Here is a 21,419-nt window from a genome sequence, read left to right as displayed (position 1 = left end):
CATGCCACTTTAGGGCCTAATCTAAAGCCCTTAATCTGTGGCCCAATCCATGACCCAATCTTTAAAATAAAATAAAAAAAAAATTCAATTTTATGTTTTCCTGATTTCTTAGATTTAGTATTTTCCCTTTTAAAATCATAAACACAAACACAAATCCTATCACAAACACAAAAATCACAAACACAAACTCACATTTAACAATGAAATAAATTTTAAATAATAAACATTCATTAATGAAATTTAAAATAAAAAAAAGTAAAACCTTGAGATTCACAGCTTTGAGAGAGGAAATGAACCAAAAAAAAAAATGGAGAACTATCGGCCTAAGCTCTATCTCTTTCTCCTACTCGACCTCTCTCTATCTTGGACCACCAAGGCTCTATCTCCCGATCACTATCGCCGCCATCAGCAGTGGTTTTAGCCATTAATCCCACCTCTAGGCCGAAGCCCAGGCTTGACCTCAACATGACCAAGAGCTCCTCCGATCATCACCAATGGGCCTTTCTACCTATCTCGGCCTAAACCTTGCACATTTCTCTCCAATCTAACCTTTGTGCTTCTTCGTGACAAACAACAACCATCATGCGATGAGAGTGAGGTAAGGGTGGGCTGGTGAGTGAATGAGAGTGAGGGTCAGGTTGATTGGCTGAAGGGCAGTCGATAGAGAAGAACTAAGAGATCATGAGAAAGTTAGGGTTAGAGTTTTGTTATAAGTGATATGTGTGTGTGTGTGTGTGTGTGTGTGTGTGTGTGTGTGTGAAAACTATACTCCTCACCAAATGTCCTTCCTTGGATTGGGGCAACACAACTATGAGTTGTTTGCCCCAGAACTCCGCCCCTTCGAGAGCAGGTTGCCGGCCAAGATGGAGCTGGAAGCCAACCTATGCTTTCCTGGGACTTGTCGTGCCTCAACATCTAAATAAAAGGCAGGCACCAAAAAGGAACCAGCCCAACCTCTGCAAGAAAGCTTTGCTTGGTAGGCGTTGTCTAAGATCCTCTCTTGAGAACTCGTGATAAGGGTTAGGTTGCCACTCTGGCTCTTGAGTCGGAGGTTGGCTGAGATCTCGATTAGCAGCAGCAAATAATCACGTTTTGACTGCTTTCTGCTCGTTAGCAACACCCTTTTTTCCTTTCCTCTTCTTTGCTTATACACACACACACACACACATACATATAGTTAATTTTTTTTTTTGTAATTTTACTTTCAGTCTACACAGGTCGGGTTCGTGTTCGAGGTGGGTATTACTAATACCTGCACCTAACCCGAACCCGCTTTGAGTTGGATAATTAAAACCCAAACTTGACCCTAATGTTTCATAGGTTGAGCAAAAAAAAAATTAAGGCAATATGTGTAAAAAAAAAAAAAATTAAACACACAGTTTAAACTTTAAAAAGATGTTCTAATTTTTTTTTGCAAAATTAATTCAACTACATCGAAGAAATTATTTGGATATTTTAATAATTTGGGTCTAACATGTTAAATAAATTGTTTGAAACATAGTATTCAGGAATTTTTTTTCGTCTTCTAGGAATATGTTTTAAAAAACTTGAGAAACTGGTTCAATAAAAGATACTTTAAAAAAGTCCTTTTGCCCATAGTCTTGTAATTTAGTGATATTGTTTGGATTTTTATTATTATTTTTTTATTTTATGAAAAGAATCAAGGTTTGAATCTTTCTCCCTAAATTGTTGTGATAGCTGAATTTTTATATAAAAAATGTCTATAATAAATTAACTTACACATTTTGTATATATCAAACCCATGGTTTTCAGTTTCACTATTCAGCCACCAACCAAAAAGATATGTTAGTTCCCATGAAAAAGAAGGGTTAGTTGGGTTTAAGGTTCACAGCTACAAATATATTGAACTATTGGTGAGAGGTGGGGGGGTGGGTTGGGGATTTCAAATTTAACCATGTGAATTCAAAACTTCATTAAATCTTGAAATTTAAGATTGTTAAATATTATAGTTTTGCTAGTTTCAAATTTTAAAAGTTTAACCATTGCACACCCTTAGTGCGATAGTCACTCCACAAATACTTATATTTGTGGAGTGTGGGGGACAAAAGTCGGGTTTAAGTCTCCAGGAGAGAACTTTACACACATATATATTTAGATTAGGTTAAAATAGAATTCTATCTTGTATCAAAATTTTTTTTTTTTAAAGTCTATGATTTTATTTGAAATTGTTAAATTGCAATTTACATGCTTAAAGTTTGAAGTAATTTTAATTTAATCTTTACAATTTATTATTTCGATCCATTCTCCTCACATCATGTACTGTTTTAATTTTCTCCACCCAAATTCGCCACTGAAACTACCCATCTACTGTTACTATTAGTCAACCCCACTCAAACCATACCTAGACCATAAACAAATTATAACCACATAGGAGCTACCCAAATCCTTCATTAAAACCACCAACGAACCACTACAACCTCTCCTTTGCCACTGCGGCCTCGATCGTTGATCTTCGGGACCCAAATGGACTCTAATCCTCGTATCAACACTTGGATCCCTTTAAACCCTCGCATGTCTCCCCCACCCCCCTTTGCCTCTCACTCTTTCCTAAATGATGTTGGGTTGGAGAATCCAATTTATGTGTCTCAACTAAATGACTTGACATGTTTTGATTGGACTAATTGTCAAATGCGAGAATTATATGTGACACTTAAAACTCTACTCCTGTTAAAATTCTATTACAATAAATTTCAAGAAATTTAAAATAAAATTTAATATTATATAATCGTCTACAATAATTTTGTATTTTTTTTTAATAAATGGAAAATTTTCTTTTAATATTCATACTATTATTTAAGGGGATTTTCCTATTTGAGATCCTCAATTTAAATGCTCAAAATACCCTCATATTTATCAGTTTCTAAGACTTAGTAGACATGTAAAATTAGTAATTTAAAAACTATTTTTCAATTTTTTTCAATTTTTTATAAAATATTTCTAAAAATGAATAGCTTAACCGGACCTATAATAAATAAATTCAAACTAAAAAATTACTTTAAACTAAAAAAAAAAAAAAAAGAGCCTTGTTGCTCGTGGGAAGTACGTGTGCGAGGCTAGTATGTATTAATGTAATTAATTTAGAATTTGAGTGGTTTAATAATTAGTTTTTTTAAAAACAGATATATATATTTTTTATCTATTACATAAAATTTTGGAATAAATCCCTTGAGCAATGATCACACTTAAAAAAATCAGGGATATGTACTATTTTAGCCTTTGGCTTCTAGATGTACCAAAAATTCCAAAGTCACAGCTGTTGACATGTTGTCTCAAAGACACACCCTCCTCTCTCAGCTCACTTTCTTCACCAAAAAACACACTTTCCCTGGAAAAAAAAGAAAAAAGAAAAAAACATAAAAATCAAAAGCAAGAGAATCAAAATCACAGTATCTCTCACTCCTCTTTCTTTCTATTTTTTTTTTTTTTTTCTCACTAAAAACACAAACTAACACGCACTCTGTACAAAACCTTGGTCTGTCTTTAGTCTTTACTTCTAAGAACAATGACTTGAAAGACGGTTTTTCACTTTTACGCTCTCAGAGTCAGAGTCAGAGACAGAGAGACTGAGAGACGATGGGGGCGTCGCTGTCGAACTTGGCGGACGGGTCGTCGGGTTTGGGTTCGGGTCCGGGTTTAGGGGACATACCGGAGAGTTGCGTGGCCTGCGTGTTTCTCAACCTGACTCCGCCGGAGATTTGCAACCTCGCGAGGCTGAACCGCGCGTTTCGCGGCGCCGCGTCGTCGGACTCGGTGTGGGAGTCGAAGTTGCCGGCGAACTACCAAGATCTGCTCGATTTGTTGCCGCCGGAGAGGTACAAGAGCTTGTCGAAGAAGGATATCTTCGCTCTGCTCTCTCGCCCTGTTCTATTCGACGATGGCACTAAGGTTTGCTACTATCGCATTTCCTTGCTCGAACTCGTGCTCAATTTTTAGGGTTTTTGAACTAATTTAGGGATTTTGACTTTGGGGGTTTACAGGAGGTGTGGCTGGACAGGGTTACAGGAAGGGTCTGCATGGCGATATCGGCGAGAGGATTGGCCATAACCGGAATCGAAGACCGGAGATACTGGAATTGGATTCCTACTGAAGAATCTAGGTTAGTTTTTTCAGTTTCTTTTTATAAATTTCTTAATTTAGGGTTTATTTGGGTTTTGATGGTGGTACATAGTGTTGTATTTGTAAGTGTTGAATTTTGACTTGGTTTGAGAATTAAGATAAAGTTTAAGATTTAATTAATTTTTAATTATGCTTGAAATGGAGTGCTATATTGCTCTATTAACTCTGTGGATTATGTTTAATAGTTTTGGAGGCTTGTGTTGGATATAATGATGAATTGTTAACTGTCCCTGTGGAAGCCTAATATGTTGCTTATTCCTTTAATTTGTTGAAGCAGTATAAGGATTTTAAGATAAATTATCCCAAGGGGAAGTACTTTGCGATTCATGAAGCGGGTTTAATCTCACCTTATTATATCTGTTGTTATTGGGTTATGTTAGAAATTCTTTATCTAATAAGCCTTGTGAATGCCAATCTTTCTTTTGAAGTTTTGGCAAGAATATGTTTACTCTCTATTCAGGAGGTGATGTGTTCACCTTTTTGGTTATTTTGGTAAGAGGGTTAGGATTGAATATTATGAGGATTTAATTAATAGGAATTACTATAAAATCTTTCCAAAGTAAGTAATTCTTCATTAAAACTTTGAAGGGATAAAATTCTTTGTATCTGATGATTTCCTAACATTCTCTCAAACAGTTAAAATGGATATGAAATCCCAGACAGACAAACAGTGTTTTATTTCTCTTCCTTTCTCTTTGTTTGATCTCTTAGCAGTTAGCACACATATCTGACAATACCAGCTAGGCTGTTTGGTCAGGTTCTATTCCAGTGTATCACTTATGTGCAATGATTGGGAGTTTTACAGAGAAAGAAGAAAAAGGTCCAGAGTGTTTTTAGGGAAACAAGAGGAGAGGAAAGGGTACAGATTTTCTCACCTATTGTTTTAGCGAAAACCTTTAAATTAATTGATTTATTGTTGCACCCTCTCTGAATTGTTTGAATAAGTCAACCTGAGTTGAACCTTGTCAATTGTCATTTTTAAAAATTTTGGGTTACCTATTTATTTTTGCTGATATAAGGCTTTCAACCAAGCCTAATTATGGCCTGGTCAGGATTCATCCATTGGCTCTCTTTGTTTCATTTATTTCTTTTTAATTTTCCCTCTTTTATTTTTCCTTTAGTGCATGAGATTTAATTATTTCACTTTTTTTCCTTAAATAATTATATTTTTTATAAAATAAAATAGCTTGGTTTCAAAAAAATTGTAGTCTATAGGTTGAGCCAAGAATATACCATATTGATCTTGATGAAGTGACTGATTAGAGCCCTATTCCACTGCAAAGAAATGTCGTACTTACACCAGTCTTTTTGTTTCTTTGTTTTTTGTCTTTTTTTGTGAGGGGTTGGGGAGGGGTTGACTTAAAGTTTCTTTAATTTTGTTTAAGCATGCACTTTTATTTAATTCAACTTTAACGATGAGATTGCAATGACATCGAACCTTGATCAATCTTCAGTTTGAAGTTGTTTCTATTGCTTGAGATGGTTTGGTCAAGTACAAAGGAGAGCAATAATGCACCAATGAGGAAGAGTGATTTGATTCAAGTTGAGGGAATAAAAAGAGGTAAAGGAAGACCTAAAGTAATACTTCTAAAAGTTGAAAAAAAAAATTTGGAGGTGATAGACAAATTGATTTGGATAGGATAGAGTAGCAGAGAAGAAAACAATGTGGCCGACATTAATTAGTCTGTTGAGGATGCATAGCCCCCAAAGTTTTGGGACTAGAGCTTTGTCGTTTTTTTTTTTTAAATTTATTAATTAGTACTCTTTGAGAGGGTCAGTTTTACTCTGAAAACGTTTTCTTTGTTGTATAATTAAAACCTCTCAGAGAATGGAAAATCTAGTCTGTCCTAAGATAGAATATGGCTATGTTTTGCCGTTGTGAGTGGTAATTTCTTCTTCAATAATGGCTAACTCTGTCACATAGGGATAAAAAAGGAATTTCTTATTGTGATGAGGTTTTATTCTAATATAAGTCATGGGCAACTTGATATGACTGGAAGATTGCCAGCTTAAGCTTTAAGCTATAAGCTATTGAGATGCTGGTGAAGTTGGTGCTGCTGCTTGGGGTGTCAAATGTACTCATTGGGGGTCCTAATTGTGAATTCATAAATATCAATATGTTAAGAAAGATTTGCTTGTGTTTCGAATATGATTTGAAAAGCCTAATATAGTTGTGAGGAGTGATTCATGTGATTGGGAACAGTTTTTTGGTTAATCTGCAATCTTTTTTGTTGAGGTCCTTGATTCCATGTTTTTGATTTTGAGCTTGAAGTTGAGACTATAGAATTTTGCATTTCATTAGCCTTTAACTTTGGACAGGTTGGTCGTTGTCTTATGGGTATGCATGTTTTGTGTAATGGTAACAGCATGGCAGGCGTCCTTTTCTCTTGGCCCTAACTCTTCTATCATGTGAATTATTGATTTTTCAAAGTAAGTGGGTGATAAAACCATATTTTCAAATGAAATTCTGAGTTAAGAAAATTTGTATTCTGCTTTTTAAATAGCTATCATATTCAGGACCAAGGCAATGATACTTATGCTCCTTTTTTGCATTCTTAATCGCTTTCTAAAAGTTCTCATGCAACTGTTGTCTTTTATGAACTTATACATAACATTGGAGAGTTGCAGATGGCTTTTCAGGATTTGGAAGGCACTTTCATCTTTTCTCTCTTTAACACTATTTTATTGTAACTCCACCTGAGCCTTACAAGTAGCATGAAGTTAGTACTCATGTTGATCAGTTATCGTTAATTTCTTAGCACAGATTTTTCATTCAAACTAGTTTGGAGAAAGGTTTCTCCAACTCACTATGTGGTGACTCAAATGAGTATCTATGTGTACTCTTAATCAAGTCATGTCACTTGTTTAGATGGACTCTACATGTGGATGGTCATTTGAACTGCCATGTAATGAGTCTTGGGGGGGGGGGGGGTCCTCTAACTGTTTTGGAGGAAAATTTGCCCAATTTCTTATATTTGATTATTTGCTGGATAGGCTGTGAATAATTTGAATATGCTTTAGTGGTTTTCCTAGCTTTTCTTGTCCTAATTGATGTTGTAATGTCTGATACAGTGTCACTCATGACCCCAACAGATTTATGTTGAAAATAATAATAATAATAATTCATCCTGGATTTTTCTGTTATTTGTACTGCCTCCTTAGGTAAAGAAAATTTGTGGGCTATAAATGTATATCAACCATTTCATATTCGAGAGTCTATAAATTTAGTCACTTTCTCTTGGTCCATGTGAAAATGGTCTTACACAAGTGGTGGATGGGCTTGCAATAACACATTGGCCATTGTTATTTTCTGCTCTTTGTGGAATACCTTCCTTATTCCTTCGGCTAAGTTCTTTGGGCAGGCCTGGTTCTACAAATGCGGGGCTATATGGCATTTTTTACTAATGAATACTGAGGCTATATGATGTAACAACCAACTTAGTCCTAAAATTTTGGGTTGGCTACTGAGGCTATTTGATATTTCTTTAGTTATCAGTTTTCATTTTCGCCCCTGGAACTCGTGTTAAAGACATCAAAAAATGGGCACATATATATTTAAGAAGAATCAGTTTATCATCTGCTGATAATTCATAGATTAAGTTTATTTTCTTCATGCCTGTTTCAACCATGATTGTGGTTGCTGAAAGTGTCTGGAGTTGGTACTTATTTTCAATCGCCACTTATGTCTGGTACTCTGGTTACCTTTTGTGTTATAATTTCTGCTCAATCTTGTGTAATATTATGCTCTTACACTTTGATGAACCTCTTTGTTTGCAGGTTCAATCTTGTGGCCTATTTGCAGCAAATATGGTGGTTTGAAGTAGATGGAGTGATAAAGTTCCCCTTTCCTGCTGATAGCTATACTCTGTCATTCAGGCTTCATCTTGGAAGGTTTTCCAAAAGGCTGGGACGGCGTGTGTGTAGTTTTGAGCATACCCATGGTTGGGGTATCAAGCCAGTACGATTTGAGTTATTTACTACGGATGGTCAGCAGGCATTATGTGAGTGCTGTTTAGACGACACTGAACATGATGAAATCAATGGCTATCATAAGCGTGGATGCTGGATAGATTACAAGGTTGGTGAATTCATTGTTACTGACTCAGATCCTGTGACTGAAGTCAGATTTTCCATGAAACAGATAGATTGCACACATTCTAAAGGCGGGCTTTGTGTAGATTCTGTATTTATTATCCCCAGTGATTTAAAAGACCGTAAAAGAGGAGGGGTTTTGAAGTAGCCGTATACTCAAAAATTGAAATTGTTTAGTGATGTCAGTGATCCTAGAGGACTTTAGATGTGATTTATTATACAGCTTATACTTCTGAAGGCATTTGTTTTGAGTAATGTCATCTTAGTAGGTTTTTGCAGTAGGTATGTGTCCTCTATGGTTATGTAATTCTAAGTTGTCTGTTCCAGTTTTGTCTACTTTCTATACCTTTGCATACAAGATTAAGCTCTTTCATTAAGCATTGTAACTAACTTATGATGCATCTGAGGGATATGCCTCCCTGAAGCTTCATTGAAGGCTGTGTTTTTGCTTTCATTATTTTACTTCTGCGTGAAATTCTGAAATCTGTGGAGGGGACTTGGGATAATGCTCTCCTCGAATGGATATATTCTCCATTTCACTTGGAATAGAGAGAATTCTATTTCTCCAACTACCGTGAAATTAGTTTTAAATATTTGCTCAATAGCAGCAATGACTATGAATGTTTATGCCTCTCATGCAAGGTTATCAAAATCGGGATCCTACGTAGGATCGTGGGAGGTAGGTACAATCGTAGATTGTAGAATCGGATCGTGGATCGTAAGATCTTACATTATTTGAGAAAAAAAATCAAAAAATACACATTGATATGTTAAATAATCACATAAATTATGCATTCATTGATATAATTATCATACATCAGTACATTTATTTGTAAACATCATTTAAAGAGGCCAAAAACTTTAAAATGTGACACTCTATTGGGATATTTTTTATTTTGGTCCAACTGACACTCTCTCTACATTAGAATGGAAAAACTTGGTCTATTGAGATTTTATTTTTCATTTAGGTCCGATTGAGTATTCTATCAAATTAAAGAAGATTATAAAAAATCAAAGTCGTTTGAGATTGTCAAAATCGCACGATCTTACTGATTTTGAACGATCGTAAAGATCCTTGAAAGATTCAGATTGTTTTGAGCAGGTGAGATCGTAAAATCGTAGGATCGTAGGATTCAGATTGAGATTTTAACAACCATGCTCTCATGAATATTGCTTAAGACTAAACCTTTTATGTAAAGGATTATAATGCATCTTGGGCTGTTCTTTTTATTTTTCTACCTATAGCTTAATGGACTTCCACATGGCAAATGGTATCAAAATATGTGTGCAACTGCCTAACCTGGAATTGATCCAACTCATTTAACTAGTGGGGTGACTTGGTTCAGTTCTATTAGAGGAGAGAGTGGACTAAATTCATTGTATAACCCACCATTATAGTTTTGTTACTTGAAATAGAAATAGAATAATTTATGATCTTTCCTGTTGGAACCAGAAGGGAGAAACATTGGTCAACTGATTTATAGTCTCACTTCGCAAGAGTACTACTATTTATATGTCTCTTTGGGTTTTCACAATGTTGCAATAGTTACTCTGGCTTGTGTCTTCTTCCTTCTCCTATCGTGATCTCCCATCTCTCTTCTTTACCTCTCACAACTCCTAGTTTTCAGGAACGTGTGCAAATTTATGTTGTGTTTCACCGCGTGGGAATCAAAGTCCATATTTTGAACTTTCTGTTGTTTACGAGGTTTTAGTTTAACAAGAAAGCCAAGTTATCTATATTTTATATATATTTGAAGGACAAAACTTAAGTACAATACTTTAAGTGCTGTTCTTTAGGTTCTCCTATTAAAATTCAGTTATGTGGCTACTTAACTAAAAAATATATTTTCATCTCATGAGAAAAAACTTACATGGTAGAATCTTAAAAGGGGAACCTAAGGAACAACACTTAAATACTGTATCTAAGTCTTGCTCATATCTAAAAGGTAAACTTTCTCTTGTTTATGAGGTTTTAGTTTAACAAGAAAGTCAAGTTATCTATATTCTATATATATCTAAAAGGTAAAGTAGCGTAATATTTATTGTTACTACGTTTTTGTTAGACCACATTAGCTGCCACATTATTCACTTATTTCCAACCTTCTTTTTCTTATTTTATACTATTTTTCTTCTTATTAATTTCTCAACTTATTATTATACTTTTTCCAACTTTTCTCCTCCCATTACCTTTTCATCTCCCACTACTATCTACTTTAATATCACTTTTCCTCTATCACTTTATCTTCTTTTATTTTTTGGCTTTTCTTATTCCCATCCTATTAATATAAATTTATAAAAAAGTTCTCTCTCTCTCTCTCTCTCTCTCTCTCTCAATTTTTTTTTTGTTTTCATTTTTTGGTGGATTTTTTTTATAATTATTTTTCTTGCATTTCTACTTTATGTTGATAAATTTTTGTATTATTTGGAACTCTACTTTGGGTTGATGTGATTAAGTTTTGTATTTTTAAGTTGTTATAATTTTTGTTATTTTTGATTTCATATTATCCTATTGCATTAAAGATGGTATATAAGTATATAATGTTATTTTATTACATAACATGACATGCTAATTTGGTGTTTATTACTATTTTTTTTAAACTTTTTTTCTTCTCATCTTATTTTTTATAAATTTCTCATTATTCTCTCTCACATTCTCTCTTGAAAAAGTTGTTATTCTCTCTCTTGATTTTTTATTCTTTCTTGTAATAGGTTGTTATTCTCACTATAATTTTTAAAACTCTATTTTGGGTTCATGCATTTTGGTGTTGTATTTTTTAGTCCTCCATCAAAAGTAGTTTTTTCTCTCTTATAGCTTTGGTTTAATTTTTTCTTGAATTAATATTTAATTATTTTGGAAGTAAGAATTTGAATTTATATCAAAACATAATATTGGCTATGCTAATTACAGATCAGTGTTCGGTCCAATTTGGTCTATTCGGTCCATTCAGTCTAATTTGGTTCATCCGGTTCAATTCAATCAAATTCGGTCTACTTCAGTTTGTTGACTCCAATTCGGTCCAATTTGGTTCATTCGGTCCAATTTGGTTCATTCGGTCCATTTAGGTTAAATTCAGTCTAATTCAGTCAATTCAGTCCAATTCGGTCTATTTGATCCAATTAAGTCCACTTTAGTCTATTCAGTCCACTTTGATATATTCAGTTCAATTTGGTCAATTCCTATCCACTTTGGTTTATTTCGGTCCATTTTGATTCACTTTAATGTACTTACTTAAGAATAGGAAAATACAAGTTTGGTTTGGGAGTACTATCAATTGTAATTATATGATAAGTTTTGGTTATCATAATAGTTTTTTAAGAGAATAAGAATTTAAATAATAACTTTGAAACTTAACAATTTTAGCTCTACCAAAAGAAATTAGGAAAATATAATGCATAATAACAATAGTTAGAAGAATATGAACCATTTAAAAAAAAAATATCAATCAAAAACATCAAAAATTATATATTTGTAAAAATAGGGTGATGGAAATTACTTTTTGAAATTGTTTAATTTTTAGGGAGAACAAATTTTCTAAAATAAAATTTAGAGAATAAATTATATATAGCATATTATAACATAATTTTGAAGAATATTAACCACCTTATAAAGGAATATTAATAATATCAATAAAACACACCCAAAATAATAGAAAAATGAAAAATAATTTTAGAAATTGTTTAATTTTTAGGGAGAATAAATTGTCTTCAACAAATTTTAATAATTATCTACCCTCATGCATCGCATGGTTCTGCAACTAGTTATTATTAAAGAAACTCAAGTTAATGTACTGTACAGTAGTTTATTTATTTGATCTGATGAATGGGATTAAAATAATTAAAAACATTAAATTTATAATTTAATTTGCTGCAGACTTGAGAATTAATCTCGTTAAGAATTTTGTTTGTGTCTGGTGCTTTAGGTAGGTCGATCTGGTTCATGCTCTAGTAAAATGGGAACTAATGAAGTAATTTAGTACCAGTTCAATACCAACCAGAACTGAATTGAGTTGCACCTTTTAGACACCAGTGGTACTGTGGTAGAGATTAGAAAGTTCAAATTCTAGGATCTAATGGACCACTTAGAATCAGTATTAACTCTTAAATAACTAAGCTTTGTGGTCATTGGTCAAAATTCAAATGACTGGAATGTGTTATTTCCATTGAATTCATGGCGTGATTAGTGTCTTAATTTCTGGTGGTTGGGAAAAATAAAAACCAGGTGTTTGCTGGCTAACGAAATACTCCTACTTGGTTTAGCAACTATCATCATTGGATTTCAATAAAAGTGGAACCTTTTGTTCTCTCTTCCCATGCACTCCTAACTCCATGACTGCTTTTAATTCATTAAGTTCTTGCAAGAGGTTTTCATTTACTAATTTGGTTAATCCTTTACTAATTATTTCTTCTTTAGGGATACCAAACATGGTTTAGTTCCATTGCTATAATGCAATGGAGTCGACATAACATAGATATGTGTCCATATCATGTCGACTTCAATGCACTAGAGCTAAGCCTTACCTCCCATTCAGCATCTTTATTTTGACTATATCATATCGGCTTCAATACATTGGATCTAAGTCTTACCCCCCATTTAGCGAATATATATTATATATTTTGACTAGTATCACTCTAAACATCAATGACTAGTTGCCATAAACTCCTATAGCGTTCTACAAACTACCTTGTTTTGAGAGCATTTTCGAATTATTTGTCTTCAACATTTCCCATTATATAAAAGTATAGTAAGTTTGTTATCTTTGCCGAGGTTAGCCACTTTATTTCAATTATTGTTTGTCTTTGGGTCCGTTTGGATACAGCTTATTTTGTTAAAAATTGAAAACTGAAAACACTGTAGCAAAATAATTTTTAAATTAGTGAATAGTGCTGTGAGACCCATTTTTAATATTTTTTCTGAATAAAGTGGTTATGGGTTTCATGAACAGTGCGTAAACAGTACGTGAACATTGTGAACAGTGTATGAACAATCACTTTGTCCCCTAAAGCTGAAACACGTGCAGGAAAAAAAAAAAAAACGCAGACGCAAGTTCATCCAGATCCAAACACATACTTAGTTTCCCAAAAATGATTTTAAGGTTGACTTACATACCTTATAGAAACAATTTAAAAAAAGATAGTAGCAGCTAACTATTCTCTACTATTCTTTCTTTTCCCAGAGTGAGAGGTTTCACTCTAAGATAATTTTTTATGGGTCATGCTAACAAGTGACTGGAATGTGTTATTTCCATTGAACCGATGATGTGATTAGTGTCTTAATTTCTGGTGGTTGGGAAAAATAAAAACCAGGTGTTTGCTGGCTAACGAAATACTCCTACTTGGTTTAGCAACTATCATCACTGGATTTAAATAAAAGTGGAATCTTTTGTTCTCTGTTCCCATGCACTCCTAACTCCATGACTGCTTTTAATTCATTAAGTTCTTGCAAGAGGTTTTCATTTACTAATTTGGTTAATCCCTTACTAATTATTATGTGTCCATATCATGTCGACTTCAATGCACTAGAGCTAAGCCTTACCTCCCATTCAACATCTTTATTTTGACTATATCATATCGGCTTCAATACATTGGAGCTAAGTCTTACCCCCCATTTAGCGAATATATATTATATATTTTGACTAGTATCACTCTAAACATCAATGACTAGTTGCCATAAACACCTATAGCATTCTACAAACTACCTTGTTTTGAGAGCATTTTCGAATTATTTGCCTTTAACATTTCCCATTATATAAAAGAACAGTAAGTTTGTTATCTTTGCCGAGGTTAGCCACTTTATTTCAATTATTGTCTGTCTTAGGTTATGCCCGGTAATAATTTTTGTTTTCTATTTTCAAATTTTTTTTTTTGAGAATATAAAGAAAAAACAATTTTCTTGTATTTTTGAAATAAAAAACATGTTTGGTTGGTTGAAATTAAAAAGATAGTTTTTTGAAGAAAAAATTAGAAAATACTAAAATATGTTATTATTAAGATTTGAACCCTAATTATAACTCATTCAATGAGTTAGATTCATTAAATTAAATGTGTATTTTTATTGACTTTTGAAAACATGCAAAATGTTATTTTCAGTTTTCTTCACAAATTAAGTTTTGAGAATAGTTTTTGTTTTCTGTTCGTTTTGAGTTGCCAAACAAGTTTTTTAGTTTTAACAATAGAAAATTGTTTTTGAAAACAGAAAATAAGAGGAAAAAGCAATTACCAAAAATGATTTTAAGGTTGACTTACCTACATAATAGAAACAGTTTAAAAAGTGCTAGTAGCAATTAACTATTCTACTATTCTTTCTTTTCCAAGGTTTCACTCTAGGGTAATTTTTTATTGTCAAAAATCAAAATGACCCTCGTGAATTGGGGAAGTACTTCTATTTCTCCCATTTAATATGTCAATTTATGTATCATAATGGTAAGGTGGAGGGAAAACATAAATTGCAGATCTTTGGTAATGTTACAACAGAACACGGTGCTGCATTGCTTCCTATCAATTACTGATTCATGAATATTTTCCGTACACACTGGTCCTGATTCGGCGCCGCTTGGTTGTATTCATGGCCTTCTCCTTTGTAGCCACCTTATGTGAACCAAGTTTATTAGGCTGTCAGTCAAGTTGTGCCTTGCTCTTAGATTCCATTGTCATTTACTCTTACTGAAACCATGTTCCTCTTAGATGCACACATTGGTTCAAATTTAAGAGTTTACCAACCTTCGCCACAACTGCTAAAAATTCCAAAAACTCATTGTATAACAAACGTTTTTTCTTTATAGGCTAAGCAGTGGCAACCTTATGTGCTTGATTGGTATCATGCATTAATCATTAGGTGGTTGAGAGTTATTTTTGACAACCAAATTAGGACCAGTATTAGTTACTAGTTTTAAATTTTCAACGCCCTAGAGCTTTTGTTATAGCTAGGGTAGTGGAGCTTTGCTAGCTACCTCTAGCACCTTCTCTGTTGACCTTTGGCACTGAAAAATTTATAGTCATCGGCTAGTCAAGTTGGGGCGTGTGTAACAGTGGCTTTGACCCCGCAACTCTTATCATGTAAACTAGGTCGTTATGGAAATGACCATGTTAGTATAATGCTCAGGTTATTTTGAAGCTTGGTCTTCACATTCACGGCTGGAATTAGATTCTTCACTTATGCAGCAAAACGTGGAGATTATCAGCAATACAATAATGTTCTTTTTCCCCCTAATAATTTGATGATTACAATGTGAGAGGTTACAAATTTTTGTTTGGAGAACCAAACTGTAACCTTAATTGAAAGAACACACACATTATACATACACACATACACAAAAAAAAAAAAAAATTTATAATATTCAATGAAAAATTAGAAAGTTCTTGAATCAAATTCTCTATTGAATTAGATATTATCTTTTTGAATAAGATTATATAATACTCAATGAAAAATTGTCATACACTATTAATCATTTTAAAGACTTAAATTTTATATTTATAAAAACGAATGTAAATTAATTATGTATGGGTCATGTTAATAGGTGTTCTTAGAAAAATTGTTAATGGAAACATTTATAAAAGTTTTAATATCACTTTTATGAGAAATACAAAAAAAATTATTTAAAAAATCAATTACTTTTTCTTTTTTTATAAAAAAGTATCTAATTAAAAATACTTTTTAATTCAATGCCCAGAAGCATTAGTTACCATTTTTCATTATATATTATATAGGCCACTTTGATTATTGCCTATTGGTATCTATTAGAGAAAGACCTCGAAATTATAATTTAATGATTAGCTATAATGAAAAATTAATTTTAAAAAATATATTATAGACAAATTATTTGTTCTCTTTTTCAAGCCAATAAGGACCAAAAATTGTGGACCACAAAAATCTAACCTAATTGAAATTCTTAATTATTATTATTATTATTTTAAACTTGTTGTTAGTGTGCTAAAACCATTAATGACAAATTTTCCATAATAATTCGATGTTTTGATTTTTGTAAACAAATCTAGCACATGATAGATTGTCAGCTTTAGTTATTCAATTTCATTTATGGCCATTCTCTCTCTCTCTCTCTCTCTCATCAAAATCATAATTTAGCTTTTCTTTACCATGCAACGCATTTCCCAAGGATTTTTTCTTTAAATTAAAAAAAATATAAATAGATTTTCATTTTTTGGGTTACGGTTGAACTGTGATATTGGATTTTTTGCCTAAAGTTAAGCTTAATTTGGTTGGCATGAATTTATCATGTTGTGTGTTAATAACATCTTTGTTTGGACAGGTAAATGATGTTGAGTGATATTTAATTATTAATTGGAGTCACAATAGTGACTATGATAAACTAGATTCTATTTTACTACTCTTTCAAATATATGTTATGCTTGTTACAATATTGTAATTTCATATTGTAAATTGTATTTACTTTATTTGTATATATTTTTTAATTATAAATTCTTGAAAAAGAAATTAATTTATATAAGAAAAAATTAATTGACTCTCAAATAGATCCATTGATAAAGTAATTATAAGGAAAAGAAAAATATAATAGAAAATTTATATGAATCTCACATATCAACTAGAAAGTCATTAAAATAATTTAGAATATGATGAAATAGTATAATAGAAAGATAATAATGAAGATAATCACGATGATGTTCAAACATGTAACATAATATATGCTTCTTGATTGTATAAAAAGACTAAATTATTTTTCAAATTGATGCATTTCTTACAAAATTTACTGAAAAAACTTATTACAATTATTTCTGCCCAAAAAATTTCATAAATTAAAATGATGAAATCCTACTTAAAAATAATTATGTCACAAAAATATTAAGTGGATTAATTATACTATTAATTGACAAATAGATGTTTATAAAAATAATTAATTAGTAATTATGCACATCTAAATGTAAGAATAATAGATTTTAAATATTGAAAAAAAAATCATGTTAAAATTGACGCCTAGACTTCAAATGATGTCAAGTCAACCTCGTATTTATATTTTTTTGTATAATATACTAATTAAAATGTTAATTATGTTGTTGGGAACTTGGGATAAATGCACCTGATCAACAATAAATGAGCTTTTTTTAAAAGCAGTAATTTCAAGCTAGCCTCCATGCATTAGAATTAAGTAACAACAATTAAACATACAAAGACTTTTATTGTTGGTAGTTTAGGAAATTAACATCTTTAATTAGTTTAGATTTAGACCTTTTTAAATTTTTTTTAGAATGAGTTTAGATTAAGACCTAAAATTGAGTTGATTTGAACAGTAGAATGATATTTTCTATTGGGATAAATTTGAAAACACTCAATGAGTTGTTGGGATAAATGCACCTCAACACTAGTCACTAGTCAGTACAATCAGCTTTTAAAAACACCTAGAATTAGAATGGGACAGTTTGGAATGGCACTATTCTATTTTAGATGGTCCAATTTGTCTTAGATGGTTTAAGCGATAGGTGGTCCTATTTGGCTCCTTTGTCCTGATTCAAAAATGCTTAGTTAGAGCTTTCCTGCGGACTCATACTCTTGTCTTGCCATGTTTGGGATTCAAGCATCTCCTACAGTAGTCATCTCTTGAACTTGAAGGGCATTCACACTTTTCAAGGACTTAAAGACTTTGAAAGTAAAATTAGAAAGGGAATCTTCTCACTTGATTTATTTGTCTGGATGGAAGATGTGTCACCAAATATTTCTCATGTAGTTCAAGCTGATTTGGCCTCATTGATTTTAATAAAAATTGACGTCTTTCTTCTAAAAAATAAATTAAAAATGAAAACTTTTTAATTTGTCCTAGAAGGTTGTTTGGATCAATGGAACATAAAATTAGAATAATATGACATAGTTGTTGAGTAATATGCAATATTTTAAGGCAATTATTCCGGCTACCATATAAATTATATACTTAAGATTTTAAAATTTATAATTCTTATTAGTTTTTAAATTACTGATTGTCCAAAAAGTTTAAGTTATTGGAATATGGTAAATTTAATAATATACTTCTAACACTTCCTCTCACATGTGTGCTCAAATTACCTTTTAATAGTTGAGACCTAAAACATGAGATTTTTAAATGCGAGATAAAGTGGAGGAGACACTGATCGAACTTAGAATTTCTTACTTTGATACTATATTATTACTTCTCCACCAAGCTTGGAACAAAGGAGAATCAAGATCTAATGGTTTTGCAATGGATCTTTCAACAAAGCCTAATGTGTTGGTCATTGATCTACTCCATGTTGGATAATTATTTTTAGAAAGCAATTGCGAGACCAAAATAGTTCCAGGATTTTCTCTACCGTTAAGAAAATAGGGACTAGAAGGCTGATCAGCAATTGATGAAGAAGAAGACCCAAATGGATTAAGAAGCTGACAATTCTCACTTGTCGCCATGGAAATCTCTTAAAATCAATTAAAGCTTGATAAGAAAGGAAATACAACGGACAAAGCAAAGAAAGAAAAATCACAAAGAATTGCTGTCATAGAAATGTGAAAAATGCTCTAATATCATGTCAATAATCACAGTTAGTTACATTTCTTCTTTCTCTCTAGTTTTCCTTTCCACCAAACACTGTGATTCTTGATATCAGTGAACATGGCAAGGTGGCACCCAAATAAGACAAATTGCTCACTCAATTCAAAGTGCAGATATTAGGATCATGCCAAAAACTACAGGTGAAAATTTGAAGGAAAACACTGGATGCTAGACCTAGAGCTACTTCTAATGAAGCATCCTCATGTATGGTACCACAGCCATTTTACACCTAAACTGCCACATGTGATTTTAATTAATTAATTTATTGTTGTGTTAAAAGAAAAAAAAGCTAAAGCACAATGGATAAACTATTAGTTACATAATGAAGTTTGCCAAGTATCATTTGATACAGAAACAAAAGAGAAGAAATTTAGCACAAAAGGAATACATAAATGATTGTTCAAGTTTTTTTTTTTTAATAACAAAATGATTGTTCAAGTTAAATACAATGAAATTCATTTTCCATAACAAAATGTTTGTGATGTTTCTTCGATAAATTTTGGTTCATAAAGTTTAGTCTACTAGCTAGAGAACTATAATTTCATTTTGCCTCTACTGTTTTTGACTTTGTTTTTTCCCTGTAATTCAGAGTCCTCCTACTTTTACCGTTGACTTGATTGTTCAATAATTCCAATTCTGATGTAAAGGGTTCAGAAAAACAATAAAATTAATGCACTACTTTGTGAGTTTTTTTGGGGGGTTGAGAAAGAATCAACTGCTCTGTTATGTTAATACTGAATTTTCAGCCATGGACCATTCATCATAATATTCCCGGAGTAGCAGAGGTAAACGATTAAATTAATAAATTGTAGGACTTAACAGATGCAGGAATTTATGTAGGAATTTTTAAAAGAATATAATGCTCAAACTTAAGGCTTAATCCCGTGTACAGGAGGTCAATTAAGTTCATGAATTAAATTAACCCCCTTAAAGAAAAATGATAGGTAACTAATTGAATAATTGGATGGCTATTTACTTATTAAAAAACCATTAATTATTACTGCTCTCCCTTTGATGTAATGGTTATTTTACAAATATAAGTTCGTGTAGAGTAAAAGTTAGAGTTCAAGTTTTTAGGAGGGATATTCACATACTTCAATTATGTTAGAGTAAAATTTCTATTTTAATTTTTTTTTTAATTATAAAAAAATATTGATTGGAGGGCAATAAGCAGTTATCATCAATATGCTACCCAAAAATTTTCACTCACATAATTAAGATGAAGTTACCCAAAAGTTAATTAAAATCATTCGGAAAATTAAGAACTTGCCATGCAAAAGGTTGAGTTATGATTGGAAAAGTTATAATTAAGTGATTTTTCTTTCTTTCTTTTTTAAAAGAAAGTTAATTTCTTTTTTCTTTTCTTTTTTTTAAAATAAGTGAAACCTAAAGCATTCATGTTTATAAAGAAGGTAAAAGCTTCACTTAAAGGTGCAGACAAGAGCAATGATTACGCAAAATCGGCCCACTACCACTATTTAGCAAAAAAATTAGCAATTTACCACTGTTTTGAAAATATGTAAGGATCTATTACTTTTTTGAAACTCAAGTTCCAAAAACTCAAATTCTTTGAAAAAATATAATCCGAAAAATTTTGAAAATTTTTCCATGGAAAATTCAATTTCACCAAACTCGAGTACTCAAAAAATAGTAGATACTTATATATTTCTGAAAATGTGCTATTTGACTATTTTTCCAACAATGATTATCTCATTATCTTAATGTCTACACTCCATACACACTGAACTAAAACAACCATTTACAAAGTGTGGACATGTCCACATTTTGTCACTGTGTGGAGACAATGCTTTGCTTAAAGACCACTTGTCGCTTTTATAAATGACAAGGAAAAACAAAACCACCCAAAAAACAAAAACATCAGCATCAACAGCAAACAAAGAACCAGCTAAAAAGAGTTCCCATACAAAGTGGTAGCAAAGTTTTTTTGCACTATTCCTAAGTTATACACTGGTTTCTGAGTATTTTTTTTTATTTTTTATTTTTTAAAGCACTTGGTCTCAAATCAAGTTCATTGTGCTCTCGCTATTATAATTAATTGTGAGGAGTAGTTATCATGAAATCAGAAAACACTTTTTAATTAATACGCAAGAACACAACGATTCATACCCTCATCCATCTCTTTCACCATTTTGTTCGCAATACTTTCTCTAATTCCATTAACAATTCAAGTTTTTTTGTTTTGTTTTGGAAAGATACCCTGAAGTTTTGAACATAGTACACAAAGACTTAGCTAGACCTGAACACCCATGTCTCTCTCTCTTTCTCTCTGTGGTCTCATTCAATTGCAATTAAAAAAACAAGCCCAGCCCAAAGAGATAGAGATAGGGGGAGGGGGGTACAGCTTTCTTCGGTGCTAGGCTGCCAACTTTTAATAAGGTGGAGTAGTACTAGTGAAAGAGTAGTAGGATACTAGGATGAGCCCAAAGTTTCTTTTTCTCTATTCTATAGCTCACCCTTTTATCTGTCTTTTTTTATTGGTACTACAGAAGTGTGGCAGGTGTGCGTAGTAGTACCACTTCTGATTGAATGCCACCCTCTTATGACGTCCCACTCCCCTCACGGCTATTCCTACCCTGCATTTTGGCTCGGTCCCCTCAATCTATCTACAATTTTTTTTTTGAAAATTCTAGGATCACGAGTCTA

At 32.2% G+C, this 21,419-nt stretch overlaps 1 protein-coding gene across 2 annotated transcripts; it reads left to right on the top strand.

Moving 5' to 3' along the window:
- The first annotated feature begins 3,289 nt into the window (after nucleotides 1-3,289).
- LOC142610857 (F-box protein PP2-A15) lies at nucleotides 3,290-8,691 on the top strand. 2 transcript variants are annotated; one of them, XM_075782813.1, is made up of 4 exons: nucleotides 3,290-3,906; nucleotides 3,999-4,117; nucleotides 4,895-4,996; nucleotides 7,915-8,691. In XM_075782813.1, exons 1-4 carry the CDS (start codon nucleotides 3,595-3,597, stop codon nucleotides 8,375-8,377), a joined length of 996 nt encoding a protein of 331 aa, XP_075638928.1. In that variant the 5' UTR covers nucleotides 3,290-3,594; the 3' UTR covers nucleotides 8,378-8,691. The 2 variants fall into 2 exon arrangements, with proteins under 2 accessions (XP_075638928.1, XP_075638929.1); XM_075782814.1 differs by lacking the exon at nucleotides 4,895-4,996.
- Nucleotides 8,692-21,419: the final 12,728 nt, after the last annotated feature.

The sequence above is a fragment of the Castanea sativa genome, chromosome 9 (assembly GCF_040712315.1).
Source record: "Castanea sativa cultivar Marrone di Chiusa Pesio chromosome 9, ASM4071231v1".
NCBI classification, from domain to species: Eukaryota; Viridiplantae; Streptophyta; class Magnoliopsida; order Fagales; family Fagaceae; genus Castanea; species Castanea sativa.
This window is presented reverse-complemented; position numbering and strand designations above follow the sequence as displayed.